Here is a 15,161-nt window from a genome sequence, read left to right as displayed (position 1 = left end):
TGGCCGCTCCCAAGGGCAGCTCCTCATCCTGTCTGGGAGGCGGCGAGGGTGTCCCCGGCTCCCCCCGGGTGTGCCCGCTCACCTTCTCTCCTTTCCTCGAAGCCCCACTCCAGCTTTGTTCTTTTTTTTTTGTCCAGGTTCCAATGGTCCTCAGCTGTTTACAATAGAGCAATGGGGGAGTCCTGACAAGCTGCCCAGAGCTCACACGTGGTGAGTGACAGGAGCACACCGTCGTCCACAAATAGCGTTTTACTTACTTAGCTGGGGCTGGCGCTGGGCTGGGGGTCACAGAGGGCTGTGTCCATGCCGACAGACTGAGTTGTAGTGCTGGTGAAACCCAAACCAGGTGCTGCATGGACCCGGTGTGTGTGGTCATAAAGGGCTAACCCCCCACCCAAGCTGTTCCTCCTCCAACCCCCCCCCTTCCCTCCTTCATCCAGGAAGCAGGGATCCACTGTGTATTCGCTGTCCTTGGGTACGACTGTTCTCTAACTCTGTAGACAGATTGGGTTTTTACTCCAAACTTTAATTGGTTTTTGTCCCCAGGCATAAAATTCCCTGGGAAACATTGTTATAATAGGCCTGTCCTGGAGGCACCAGGGTGGCTCAGTCAGTTAAGCTTCTGATTCTTGATTTCGGCTTGGGTCACGCTCTCAGGGTCGCAGGATCCAGCCCCGTGTCGGGCTGCGCACTCATTGGGGAGGCTGCTTGTCCCCCTCCCTCTACTCTTCCTCCTCTCTCTCTCTCTCTTTCTCTCTCATATGAGAGCGTAAATAAAATATTAAAACATAAAAGACCTCTCATGGCTACCAGTCACCTCTCAGTCCCTGGAATTGAGCAAAAATATGACTGGCTTGGGGGAGCCTGAGACAGACGCCCCCTCCCTGGGGGACAGGGGGGAGACAGGTGTGCAAGGCCCACACCAAGAGGAATGAAGCTTAGCAGCTCTCAGGGAGCTCCTGCTGCTGCAGGCGCCAGTGGTCCTCCTGTAGGTTTTCCCCCACAGACTTTTATTTCTTGCTCCTGGGAAGCCAGTGGACGTGGGCCCTCTGGCAAACGGTGAGCCGCAGCCCTGCTCTCCTCCCCAGCAGTGAGGCCTCCTGAGAGCCCCCCTGAGCTGCAGGGCGCGGGAAGCACCTCCCCGCCCTCAAAGTGCCAGCTAGGAAGGGACTCTCACGGATGCATATTTGTGGAAAACGGGCTGCGGGAGGTTCTCTGGTTCCTTCCTCTTGCCTTGCTGGACAGAGCGTAGCCCATGTTTACTGTTCCGGGGACTCTCTCTGCAGTGACTCTGGGCCTTGCCCATCTGGCCCTGGAAAGCAAGCGATTCCAGCTAAAACTGGCAGATCTCCAAAGCGGTGGTTGCCGTCGTTCTCTGCCTTTATTCTAGAGGGAGGACGTGTTGGTAGCTTGGAGCTTTTACCCCAGACGGTGTCCGAGTCAGCGGTGCCTTCGTGCAGAAGGCGGTCAGCACAGAGCCAGGCCCCGGGGCTGCTGGGATTGACACACAAGCTCCGGGCCTCGCGGTCTGCTGACCATGAGGAGGAGCTGCCTTGCCGGGCACTGTGGCGTCTCCAGGCGACGTTACGGGGTGCTGGCATCACCCTCGGCAGCGAGGAAGCTGGCCCTGCGGTCACGCCGCTCACAGGTGCCCGAGGCCCAGGATTTGAACTCTGCTCTGCCAGAGTCAGAGCCTCTGCGCTAACCACTGCGCTAGATCTGCGGCCCCTGTTCAGTCGAGTGTCCATCCTGTGTCCTCCCGTGCCCCCGGGGGCAGGTGTCTTCCTGTCGAACTTTTCTTCTGTTTCCAAGTCCACATGGCTTGGATCACAACCAAAACATGGTGTGCTGCCCAGATCAGACCTCTGAATTCCGTGGTTCCCAACGTCAGCTGCGCATTGGAACCACCTAGAAAGTTTTGTGGGTTTTTTTGTTTTTTTTTGTTTTTTTTAATCAATACTGATGCCAGGGTCCTGCCCCCAGAGATTTGGACTTAGTTGGTTTGGTGGGTAGCTTGAGCTGTAGGATTTTCAGAACTCCCCAGGTGGTTCTGGCCAAGCTAGAGCTTAAAATCCCTGCGCCTTCCCTAGGACGAAGCTCTGCCCCTGGCAGGGAGGCAGCCCAGGGGGCTCTTACCGGAGCCTCTTTGCTTCTCTGTGGGTCACAGAAATAAAGGGCCCACGAGTTTTCCTGCTGATGCTCTCTGTAGCCGGTGAAGGGGGCGCTGGGTGCAGGTGCAGAGCCTGATAGACATTGTCACAGAGATCGGTGAGGAAAGTGGGGAGTGAGCTTGCTGGCTGCACCAGCACCCGAGAGACTCTCTGTGTCCCAGGCACAGCTGTGCTGCGTCGGGGAGGAGGCCAGTATGGCCAGGCCGTTGGCCCCTGCAGCCTGGAGCTGATGTGCAGAGGCCTCTGTGAGTCCCAGCCTTGAGCCAGCCCCAACCGCGTTTGGAGTCTTTTATTTATTTTAACTATTTCTTCAACATTCCACATTTGAAGATGCAGATACCTCTTTCTTCCCTGAGTGTAAATGTTCTAGTATAAACCTTTTTGTTAATTGTAAAAAAAAAAAAAAAAGGGGGGGAGGGTGGGGGGCTGTGTTCCCTGCTGCATGCCTCTCCTTCCGGCCCCAGACCAGACTGCTCTGGAGGAGCGAGCTCTGCTGGCTGCTCACAGCAGTGGTGCTGCCATCAAATTTAGCTGTAGACGTGTCTGATTTCTTCCATGTTTTATGAAAAAGCAAAATCGACAGTTAAGCTTCAGAATAAACACCTGGTTTACCAGCAGAGCAAGAGCTACTGTACTCGTCATAAACCTCACAGGTGTCTGATCCGTTTAAAGGGCTTCACCTCCTTGGTCTATCAGAGATCACTCCTTGGATGTTTAAAATTACACTTTACAAAGGATCCCAGACCCGCCTGCTCTCCGGAGTAGATTTAAAACGACCTCCCGCGGCCCACACGTCCTCTGTGTGTGGAAGTGAAGCTCACCGAGAACGCCGAGGCCACTCAGCAGGCCAAACCCTGGCCCCTGGCTGCTTCACGCTTACCCAGCATACGCTGTGCTCTGGGCACTGTCCTCAGCACTTGATGTGCGTTAACTCGTACGATCGTCATGATGATTCTAAGCAGAGGATCATACACCAGGGGAAATGGTCACGGATCCTCGAGAATATATCACCCAGGCCCCCCTAGGGACACCCGGGCCTGGACTGTGAAGGACCTTCTGTGACCGCGCAGTCTGCAAAAGTGGGGTTTTGTCCTTAGAACTGGTAAGGTCACGTTTGAGAGCATTACCAAACTGAAAACCCTTTCAGACGGTCTTCAGGATTCTCATGTTTCCGAGGACTCCAGTTTGAGAAGCACTGCCTTCTCCTCTGCTGTGACTTTTAGCAGTTAGTGACTTAGAAGCCTCAGAGCTCGGCGTGTCCTGTTAGAAACCTGCTAGGGATTTCTAAAGGGCCCACCGGGGGCGTGCGTGGTTTTCTTAAAGCTGCTGAGAGCAGTGAGGCCTTGAATTGTGAGGACTTGTTCTGTTGTTCTGTTCATATTCGGAATCACAGGTCAGTGCTGGGAGGGAGTTTTCAATCCTGAGGCACCACAAGCAGGGATTAGGGGCAGCCCGGGGCTGAGTTCTGCTTCTGCTGTTTACTGTGTGACCTTGGGCGAGTTACCTAACCTCTCTGTGCCTCCATTCCTCTTTCCTAAAGTAGGGGTGATTGCTAGCACTCACAAAGCTAATAGACGGAGAGTACTTAGCAGTGCTGGCCGGCACGCTCCATGGACGTCAGCTCTTAATCATCATTAGCTGCGGCAGGTGCCTACAGTCATTTTCTTGACGGGTGCACATCAGCAGTGCACACCCAGGGGTATGGGTTCTAGCTCCTTGGGCTCCGAGCAGGCAGTTGGTGAACGGCGAGTGAGCAATAACATTGCTCACTGTCAGGACGCCCGGGTGGCTCAGCGGTTGAGCGTTTGCCTTCAGCTCAGATCCTGATCCCAGGGTCCTGGGATCGAGTCCCACATCGGGCTCCCTGCACGGAGCCTGCTTCTCCCTCTGCCTGTGTTTCTGCCCCTCTCTCTGTGTCTCTGATGAATAAACAAAATCGAGGAAAAAAAAATTGCTCAGTCTTCAGGCACTTGCTTCATGGATGGAACACCTTATGTTGTGTTCTGATTTGACTTTCCCAACATCCTGAGAGCAGTCTGCCCACATCACAGAAAAGCAGATCGATTCAGAGAGTGAGGTGACTTGCCCAAGGTCACACAGCTGGCAAGTAGCAGAGCCAGCGTGTGACCCGGCTGCATAGACAAGTGTGCTTCATTGATCTGAAGGCCTCCCTGTCACCACGGTGATTGATCACACCCCCACTGAAGCCTTCAGATACTTGGGTTTTGTTTTTTTTTTTATATATAAATGGAGCTCTCCACTCCACATGTCCATGACTCGGTTTGACTTTGCTTCAAGAAGGCAGCTTAGTGTTGGGATTCTGGAGACACAGAGGGCCTGGTTTCCTGGGGTTGAGGGCTCTCGATGCTCCAGGCCCCGAATCTGGAGAAACCATTACCTGTCTCAGAGGCCTGTGGTGGAAACGGCATGAGTTACTATCCAGAAAAGCACTTGGCTTGGGTTCTAGTGTAGAGTAAGTGAGAGCATTGGAAAGAGAATCAACCTTGGTCCATCCCTAACATGTAAGTGCTTGATATTGGAGAGTCTGGAACTCGGCACGTGTGTCAGGGACCTCGCCTTTTGGGGGCCTCCCTCCCCAGCTGGGCTTTGGCCTCACATCTAGTTGTGGTAGAGCGGTTTTGTGGCCCATCAGAAAATTCTTTCCTCTCCTCCATAGGTTATCTAACCTCTTCGACGTGGATGGTTCACTGGCATTTATTTTTGCTGACTCAGAATTGTTGGGGAAGACTCTTCTATCCTCGTGTTCGAATACCAGACTCCCCCTTAGCCACACCCAGGAACCGTGGGGGAACAAGGCTGACCTTTAACCTATGCTTTCTGTTACTCCTGCAGCTTTAATCGCCTTGACTTACCTCCATATGAAACCTTTGAAGATTTACGAGAGAAACTCCTCATGGCTGTGGAAAACGCTCAAGGATTTGAGGGGGTGGATTAAGCACCCCCGGCCTCGGCCTCGGGGTGGTTGTTCGTCCAGCAAGTCCTGCTTGCACTTTTGCATTTGCCTAACAACAGACTTTGCAGAGACCAGGCGGAGGAGCAGCCCCGGCGTGGCTCCTGGAGCCGAGCCTTCGCCCGTGACTTGCCCAGGTTCAGACCCGGGAGCCCAGTCCCAGGTCACGTTCCTGCATTTTCCACCACGAATTATCAACTGGTTGATGTGTACACGAATTACATTTCAGGAGGACTTATTCTATTTATGTTGTGCCTCTGTAGGCAAAGCCCTTAATAAATATTTTACATACTTTATAATGACAATGAATGGAATTAATCACTCTACAGGTATAGTATTACAACTCATGTTTACTTTTTAAAAATGATTTAGACCGATTTTCAGATTTTATTTCATTATAATTAAAGATGTCTCGTGTACTTGGAAAAGTGAGCATATTTTTTTTTGTATTTGAATTTCATACCAGGTTTCATGTCAGTGACATTTTTATTTTTGAAGTACTTTGACTCCCCGCTCCCCTGCCCTACTCCCTACTTGATTAGCATTGGAAGACTGATTTTTGTCCAAAAACCTTCTACAGATAAGGACTTTGAAAGCATTTAAAATATAACCATTAGGCATAACGATCATTTTCTCCATACTCAGAATACAAACTGGATATTACATTGTTTTGTACAAATTTAGCATACTAGCTGCAGGCCGAGAGAATTGTAACTATAGCATGACAAATTCGGCGCTGACCTGAAGGAATCACACCATTACTCCTTAGAAGTAACTCCGTGTGCCAGAGCACATCTGAGACAGGATTGGACTCTCAGAAGAGACATGACTTCCCCCTCCTTGATGCTGTACAGTCCTTCTTTTATCACTTTTTTCTTCTTTGCTGTTTGTGGTAGAGACATTTGAATGAACCTTGGCACCGCTTGATTTGAAACTGTGGAAACCTGAGATCTGTTTGATGTCTTATCTGTACGCGTTCGCTAATGGTAGCCGAATAACCAATTTTTGTTCTAACTGCACCAATTCTGAAGGCACTTTATGTACTCCATGGAGGTCATACCTGGTTTTGTTTATGTTTTGTTTTTTTTTTTTATCCGAGACATTAAATGTGATGATATTTTTTCTCCCCGCACACATCTTTCCCGTGCAATATCTATCAATTGTGAATCTGGCTGCTGGTGTAGAAAACCTGTCTGTAAAGCTGAGCCTACAGACCTAGTCCTCGCCAATTGTTCTGTGATTTCTACGCAACTACCGAGATTAATGCACACTTAATTGAACCGGGTTTCGTGACCTAGGACATGTTGCATGCTTCAACACTGTGTACTGCTTGAGTGGTGTCTGTTCTGTGCTGCATTAAAAGCGAGCGGGAACTCTTGATTTGACACCCCCGCCCCCGACCCCCCCAAGGTCGGTCAGGCTGTGAAGCTGGTGGGGACCGGGATGGAGTTGGATTCTTTACCACTTTGTGAGTGTTCGTTGCAGGATTCCGTGGTGTGTTGTTGAGAGAAGGCCTGAGGGCCAGCGTGGGTGCTCAGCAACCCTGCTGTCCTCTTAACCTGGCTTGTCCTAAACCCTGTCGTGACAGTCAGGAGCTCTAGAGATCTGATCTCTTGCCAGTCCTAGATAAGACAGAAAATCGTGGTTTCAGGGCCCCTCCCTGTTTGTTACGTAAAAAGGACCTTTTGATGTAAGAAATTCATTTGTTCCCCAGCTCTGGGAGGCTTGTGAGAAACCACGAATGTTTGTGGTTGTAAGCGAGCTGCCTTAGCAGGTGCAGAGGTCGGAGCCGTCCGAAAGAAGGTGGGTTTCTACGGAGCTGAAGATTGGCTCCCTTTTCCCATTGATTTAAAAATCTCCAGTAGTGACGGAGAACTTAGATGTTGAGTAATTAGAAAAAAACAACATTGCTCATTACTTTTATCTATTTGTGGGATGTGTTTTCCCTTCAGTCACTATAACGTCTCAAGGCAGAAACCCCCTCCGTGAAGCCTCTCCTGGGCCAGGGGCTTTCTGTCTAGGACTGAGGCCGAAGGCCGTGCTGGGATGGATTCTGAGAGAGATCCATGTCGCCATGGGGGAGGAAGCCCACGATTCTAGTTGAAGAACTGGGATTCTATCGTTCTGCAAACTGTATATTCAAAAAATCAGAATATTCGGTATAAATGCAAATTTAGGGAAGAGTTAAAAATACAAAAGAAAAATCCGTCCTAAGATCATTTCCGTGCCAGGAGCAGATAGGGATTGTCGAATACTTGAAAGACCGTAATTGTGACTGACCATTCATCTCCTGCTAACTGCTGGGTTCGGGGTTTGTTTTTGTTTTGTTCGGCTTTTAATCCACATAAGATTCCCTCATCTCAACAATTCTCAGTATTTCACTCTTCGTCTAAAATAGTCCTAGATCTTGTTTTCTCTGAATGCTGACAACCACTCTCCGACATCTTCACGACAGAGTCATGGGTGGTGGCTAAGAAAACAAACAGACTGCCGGTCCTTCCCATCAGCAGGCCCTGGGCAGCGTTGCCTCTTCTGGTAGTTACCTTCACTGGCGCTTCTCCCACGTCCAGGGGCTCTGCACCCTCTGATCTGACTATTTTAGTTCCCCGAAGAAGGTACAGGTTATTATGGGTCATTTGGCCACGAGGTTAAGAAGCTAGTCCCAGAGTTAACAACGGCATGTGAATGTGAGTTAGCACACCTGCCTGTCGGTCCTGGGTATTTCCGTCCCTGTCCCTTGGAAAGTCCAGATTAGCTTCCGAGTGCACTGCTTTCCTGGCAGCTGCCTCTGGAACAAGAAGCCATGGGGCATTTGTCTGTTTTAAAGCCCTATTCAGCTCTGAGACATTTTCTGTTACTTACTTCTCTACAGCCAGTCCTGTACCACGTCGCAAGAATGTAAGATGCTTCTTTGATTTTCGTTTACAAGGCCCTTTGGTCGAACATCAGATTTTCCCTGTGGTCAGATGACAAATGCTATAAAGCGACTGACGTGGGTTATTCCTCCCACATAAGGATGCAGTGACGGATTCTGAGAAATGGTTTGCAAAATATTTGAACCACATTCTACATCTCCCATCACGAGATAGACAACATGTGCCGTGGCTGTTTGATCTTGCCAGATCCGGACTGGCTCCCCTGAAAGCCAAGTCCATATGCAGCAAATTACGAATTGTTCCAACAGTTAACGAATTGCTTAACACCTGACTCTGGCATCTTCCTAGGTCTTGTATCTCACCTCTGAACTTTTAAAATCTACAGGAAGCGTGAGTTGATTCCCAAGCCCCTCCCCGCTGTGATAGCCAACCTCTTCCTTTTTCCTCCTCACCCCCTGGTATTGACCCACCGGGAGAGGAGGGCACCACTGTCTGGTTATCATTTCCTGCCTCGTCAGTAGGGGGCGGTGCCGCGCAGGGTGACTGCCTGGCCCGCTCCCTTGCTGACCCCCAGGAAATCGAGCACTACCTCTTGTCTCATTATTCAGGCTTTGGGGTACATCCTGAGAAGTCACGTCAAAACTGCCAATTTCAGGTCTGAGATGCGTTTTTAAAAATCCTTACGAACTCCACTTTGTATTTTAGATTTTAAAACTGGGAAGACAATGTGATACACTTTGGACCATTTTTTAGTTTATCTAAGCCTTAACGAACAGTGTATATACACTTGCATATGCGCGCGCGTGCGCGCACACACACACACACACCCCAAGAGTGTTTTCCGTGTCAGAAGCAATGCTGTAGCTTTAGGACGTGAGCTTGTGTAATGTTTTATTTCAGAAAAGGATAGCTTTCTATCGGTATGAAATTTTCCAAGAAAACTTCTCATTAGACATCTATCCTTTGTGAAAGATGCTGTGCGCAGAGCAATGCATGTTTAAAATGCATGTCTTCTTGTTCGCTGGGTTTATGTTTCTAGGGAGTATCAGTAGGAATCTAACAGCATTGGCTATAGACCTCTGTGTACTGCATCTCAACCTTGCGTCAGAGCATCGAAAGCCTTTCTGATGACCATGACCCTGTGTCTACAGACATCTGTGTTCCTGTGATCCAGTTTGCCCTTTCACTCGCTGATTTCACCTAGATTGTCACGGTTTCCTTCATGTTAACTTTGCAGAACTATGATTTTCCTTTACTCCTACTTATGTGAGATGTATATACGTGTATGCGTACGTATGCTGTCCAAATATATCCGTATATATTTGTATGGCATTTGTACACCTTTCTCGAGAAATCTGGTTTCGAATGAGAGTGAGAGCTTAGTCCTTCTACAGTTTTCTCCAAGCTGTGTCCTGAGATTTCTGACCCTCAGAGCCCGAGAGGACCCCAGGAAAATGATGCTAATGTGCTGTCATTCCATAATTCAGGATCTTTTACCAAATGAAACATGAAAAAAACAGTGACTTTTAAGGTGAAAAGAGTTTCAAGCATTCCAAATGAATTCTCAATGTTTCATAACTTTTTATTATAAACCCCACCTCCTCATAATACAAAGCCAAGTACTATTTGATACAGTGATTACAAACCAAACTACTTTGAAATTTTTTAAAGACAACTTCTGGGTAACGCTCCTTTTCACAATCAGAATGGCTTTAAAATACGGTTGAATTTGATACACACAGGAAAAGTTTTGTTTAAGAACAAATCCTTTTTGCTTTTCATTTTTCTTGAGAGATCTTAAAGAGAAATTGTTAGATTGTTTTCCTGACAGCAAAAGAGTAATGTGACAAAATGAAGTCGTTGTAAAGAAGTGATACAACTTGTCAAATATTTAATAAAGAATTATGGAAGCTGGAACGTTCTCTACATCGAGTATTATGGGTTGTCTGATTTCAAACTTCTCTCGATGCATTGTCTGAATTGTTTCGGGGGTTACATGCCTGCAGATGTATAGCCCTCATTTCCTTAATATCCCTCAGAGCCCCACACCTTTCAAACGTCGTTGAAGCCTCCCCAAAACACAAGGCTCACGCTCACTGGGATGCACGTCTGTTCTTAGCTGTCATCTCGTTACTAAACTTGGGAATTAATGACTTTATATAATACTTGCATAATTTGTGGGAGTCCATCCCTAGAAAGGCTTACTTTACCTTGTTTTGTTTTGGTCTTTTTTTTTTTTTTTTCCAACCTCTGGTTTTTAACCATCGATTTAATGTGAGTCAAAGAGTCAATCATGAAGCCCAAAGAGGTTCTCAGAAGAATGATGCTATCAAAGTCCAGCTCTCCTGTCGATTCCCTGTTACAGCAATAGCCTCCTCTTGGTGGCCATAACCTGTCCCCTCAGGGACTGCCAGGAGGGACCATCCCAGCAGGGCATAATTTAGTCCTTTTTGGGTTAGGAGTAGGTGGCATCTTGCTGGGAAGGTGTGCGCAGCATCTGCTGTGCTGGTGGGTAGAGGGCCTCCAAACTTGTATACGTTCTTAGGGAAAAAGACAAGTGATGGAATAAATAGAAGAATTAATTATAGTAGATTGCAGGACCCTGTCATGACCTGGGGGACGCCCACTGGTGGGGACTGAGTGAGAGGGAAGGTTCCCTCTGTGGGGCTGACCTCAGGCAAAAGACGAATTCTGCCCCCAGTTGGCTTGTCCCCTCCTGCCCAGGGCCTCCACAGAGCTCCACGGGAGATCGTGTCCACCTAGCGGGCTCTTCTCTATCTTCAAGTTTGAGTTGGCTCTTGTAGTCTCACGCCATTCCCAGCCAGGTGCCCAGCAAATTGGCCCTTTCAAACACACCATTTTCACGTGTAGATGGGGCACCCATCACCTGCAGTTCTGTGGCCTGGGTGCGTACAGGGTACACAGGCTACAGAGTGGCAAAGAGGAGGGTTTGGGGCCAGAGTGGTGGGAAGGGAGGGCACTGGTTTTCCTTGAAAGCCTTCTTGCCTCACCACATCCCAATGCTTGGGAAAAGCCTTTTTTTGACTCCCCAAGCCTACAGCTAACTTGCAGACCAGTTCTCTTGGAAGGGGTGTAGGGTACTGCATGCAGCAAGCGCACTGCCAGGACGAACCCACGAAGCACTGAAGAGGAGTGATGTGTGAGACGCACATTAAAGGGAAATTCTACTTTGGGGCGATTTCTAAGCGATGCAATGCCATGGGCATTGTACAGTGCAGGGAGTTTCCGGAATTAGAAAGTTAACCATTTGCAATCCTGCTTGGCCTTGTCCACCAAGACTGGATAATGACAGGAGCTAAAGGGAGAAGCTATAAATCATCTAGACATAGACTTTTTAAAAAAGTTTTATTTATTAGAGATAGGCAGAGACATAGGCAGAAGGAGAAGCAGGCTCCCTCTGGGGACCCCGATGCGGGACTGGGTCCCAGGACCCCGGGGTCATGACCTGAACCAAAGGCAGGTGCTCACCCACTGAGCCACCAAGGTGCCCGTTGATGTAGCTGCTCTTGATAAGGAAAGAGAAGCTAAAGAACGGCCGAAAATCTCTCACCTCTCAGTAGAGCCCAATAATGCCATTTTTCCTTAGTACTAAAGACTTTGAGTCCCAAAGCACACCTTTTTTTTTTCCCCTCCAACATTTTGTTATGAGAACAAACATTCAGAAACGTTAAAAGAATTGTGTGCTGAGCCTCAGTCCACCCACCCCCTAGCTCGGGCGTTCCACTTACCCAGCTTGCCCTATCGATTCCTCTGTCTACCGATCCTTTAATCCCTTGTAAGCTATTGGAGCATTGCAAAGTGAACTGCAGGCCTCCTGTTCCTCCCCCAGAGACTTCAGCATGCCTATCATTACCTAGATTTTACCATTTAGATTTTTTTCTTTCGAGGTGTTAAATAAAAATTCAACTGGGTAAATCTGGAGATGGAATTGACTTTACCAAATGATTCATGAGTCAGACAGCAACCATCTCGCAAAGAGAAAGTCGCTCCACGGAGCAGTACAAAATGGAAGGTTCTTCAAGACAGAAAGCGGGTGGGGAGATGGACATTATTAGCAAAGATGCATTGTGTCAGGCAAGTCACCCTCCTAAAGGGAACAGAAGGGGTCTGTCCGAGAATTACCTCCTAGAGCTGACCAGGAAGTTCCAGGTTAGCTGGTTAAAGGTCACATTCCTGGGATGGGGGGAGGAGAGAGGCTGCAGTTGGGTATTGAGTCTTGGTTTGCTTAGCACGAGTGACTCCATCTTGGACCTTCTGTCTCCTTTTTAACAGAAGTAAAATTCACATGCAAAAAAGAAAACCTTAATACTTTCACTGAGTTTCAACAAATGTGTGCACCTCTGTAACCCAAATTCCCATTGCCCCAGAAAGTTCTTTTGTGCCTCCATCTAGCCAATCTCTACTCGGGTGCCCTTCCCCTGCCCCTCAACAACTGCTGTTCTGAATGTTTTTGCACCGTACATTAGTTTTGCCTGTTCTCAGATTTCACAGAAATGGAACTGCGAGATTTGTTACAGTAACTTTTTAAGTTCTAGCTGGTGTCCATATCGCCCTGGAGCCATAAAACCCATTTAGCCAATGGGTGGGAAGCCACAGGTCCTCACCAATGAAAAAGGTGATAGTTTCTTTTTTTATTATTTTATTTATTTATTCATGAAAGACAGAGAGAGAGGCAGAGACAGAAGCAGAGGGAGAAGCACTCTCCATGCAGGGAGCCTGATGCGGGACTCGATCCCGGGTCTCCAGGATCACGCCCTGGGCTGAAGGCAGGTGCTAAACCGCTGAGCCACCCAGGGATCCAAAGGTGATAGTTTCATACCCAAATAGCTTCCCCTCTTTCATATGTAACATGAAAACCTTCACTTTCCAAATGCACACAATCACCTTGTAGGATGTTCAGGCCTGTTGTTTACCTACAGGGATCATCTAGAACTTTTGGGTTGAAATCCAGGCACGTTTTGCTGTCATCAGTCACCAGTGCCTCAAGATGGAGAGGGTGGTCTGGATTGCTCCCCAGCTCCCTGGCCCCATTCTTCACAAATGCATCCTGAGGAGGGGAGAAGGCAAGAGCGTATCAGTCAGGGCAAATTAATGCTGTACCAAGGAAGCCCAAGCGGTGGCTTGATAGGATAAAGGTTTATTCCTCACGGGCCTGCATAGGTTAGAGGAGTCACTCCGCTCCAGGAGTCCCTCAGGAACCCAGGCACCCCCACTTCATGGGCCCACCATCCCAGGGCCAGGTGGGCCTCAGCAGCCCCCAGGCAGAGGCTGGAGGGGGCCTGTGGAGACCTGCAGGATGGCCAGTTCTGGAGGGGGACTCTCCCCACTGCCCACCTCCCTTTGGCCGCACGTCACTCGTATGGCCTTACCTGACTACAAAGGAGGCTGGGAAACATCTGGTGGTGCCAGACGCAAGAAGGAGTCTGGGGACAAGCAGTCTTGCTCTGCCCTAGCATATCACTCAGTAATGCTCAGATGCAGTGATTGAGAAGACCAAATGCATGACCCCTTCCAGAAGTATTTTCATTTTAACCAATGAAAATGGTTAAAATTTGAGCCAAGGGTGACACTTGGCTCAAACCCAAAGAAATAAAGACTGAAATGAAGCGCTTGGGCCTCAGCAAACCGAGTGGAGGAGGGTTTTTGGTGACAGGGTCCCTGCTTCAGGACATAGAGTTCATGGTATAGAAGGGACACTCCCCTGAAAAGCCAGCCTATTCTCAGAAACAGCCCCAACACCAGGCCCTCAAAGGAAGCCACGCTGCCTCTCTGCCTGCCGCAGCACAGAGCTCTCTCCACCCTCAAAAGCAAGTGCATATTTTCCAGATCCTTTCCAGGGCAACACAAACATCCCTTTGTCCCACAGAGTCGAAAGGCCATAAAGGACCAGAGACTGAGGGGCTGCTTTCTCTGCCCCCGAGAAGGATCTGAGGGAACCCCAGGATGTTGTTGAACTTTTTAAAGAGTTTCTGTTTGATGAAGGATTTTAGAGATTAATTTACAGTGAATATTACTTGTGGCAGAAAGTTTGGGTTTGGGATGGTCTTTTGCGTGCCAGCTATTTAGCTCTCTTCCAAACTCTAAGGGCCCCTCTGGGGTCTTCCCACTCTCTCCTCCCCCTCCACAACCTTGGTCCCCACCCTCTCTTGCCTTCTTTGCTGTCTATATTGACTTAGAAGATCCTTGCTTGTTCATCAGTTGAGATTATCAGGGGGGCATGCCCTCCCCGACGTATTGAGTGTTTAAACAAAAGTCAGGCCTTTGAACCCTGAACTCCAGTTAAAAAATAACAGGCTGGCGACTGAATCAATGAGAGACAAATATTAGCTGTGGGACCTGGAGCGCCATGGCATTGGGAAATACCCATCGCTGGTGACATGGAAAGAACCGTGGTCAGACCCACCGTGGGGGTCTGGGAAACCCAAGGGCCCCAGGGACCTCAGGCCAGTCATTTTCTTGCTCTACGAGTTAAACACTGAAGCCACCAACCCTTAAGTTAGCTTCCAGAACTCCCTTAGTCAGGACGCCTGCAGAATCTTCCTGAAGGGTGTGTGCTCTTATTTCGCTCCCCTTCCTAGCCAACCTGCACTCCCGCTAGGCTGCCTCCAGCAAAGCTCTGAGCCTATCACTCTGCTATGTGCACAATTTGCACCAGTTCCCGTTGTACGTCTGCCCGGCACGCAGGCCATCAGGGGTGTCTGGGCAACAGGACAGCATGTCTCTGGGTGGCCACTTCTAGCCTCTCCCCAGTCATCAACCTCGCCTCGTTGTGAGGTGTTCGATGCTACAACCCTTTCCTCTTTCTTAAAATGCTCTGTGGTTTCCATGACATTCCACCTTCCTGATTGTTCTCTTCCTTTCCAACTACCCTGCTAGTTTTTCTCCTCCCCTAAATGATGCTCCCCAATAATTTATTCTTGGTTCTCTCTCTTTTTCCCCCCACCCCCCACTCACCCCCCCCTTCTCTTCCTCCTCCTGTCAGGGCTTAAAATCATCACCTCTGTGTGGGCAATTACTAAGTCTACCTCCCATCCCAGAGCCCTCAACTCTCCTATCCCAAACCTCAACACGTCCCAATCTAAACTCACAGTGCTCTCAAACTTCTCCCTTCCTTCTAAATTT

The 15,161-nt window shown here is 48.9% G+C and overlaps 1 protein-coding gene across 16 annotated transcripts in view; it reads left to right on the top strand.

Moving 5' to 3' along the window:
- Positions 1-9,944, top strand: part of NEDD4L (NEDD4 like E3 ubiquitin protein ligase) — a 338,822-nt gene extending 328,878 nt beyond the window's left edge. For all 16 annotated transcript variants that reach the window (XM_038525922.1, XM_038525918.1, XM_038525914.1 and 13 more), the window contains 2 exons: positions 138-210; positions 5,025-9,944. In XM_038525922.1, the coding sequence (XP_038381850.1) occupies positions 138-210; positions 5,025-5,127 (176 nt within the window). In that variant the 3' untranslated portion in view covers positions 5,128-9,944. The remainder of the gene's footprint in view (positions 1-137; positions 211-5,024) is intronic.
- Positions 9,945-15,161: the final 5,217 nt, after the last annotated feature.

The sequence above is a fragment of the Canis lupus genome, chromosome 1 (assembly GCF_011100685.1).
Source record: "Canis lupus familiaris isolate Mischka breed German Shepherd chromosome 1, alternate assembly UU_Cfam_GSD_1.0, whole genome shotgun sequence".
Classification (NCBI taxonomy): Eukaryota; Metazoa; Chordata; class Mammalia; order Carnivora; family Canidae; genus Canis; species Canis lupus.
The sequence above is the reverse complement of the archived record's forward strand: the minus strand, read 5'-3'. Positions and strand labels throughout refer to the sequence as shown.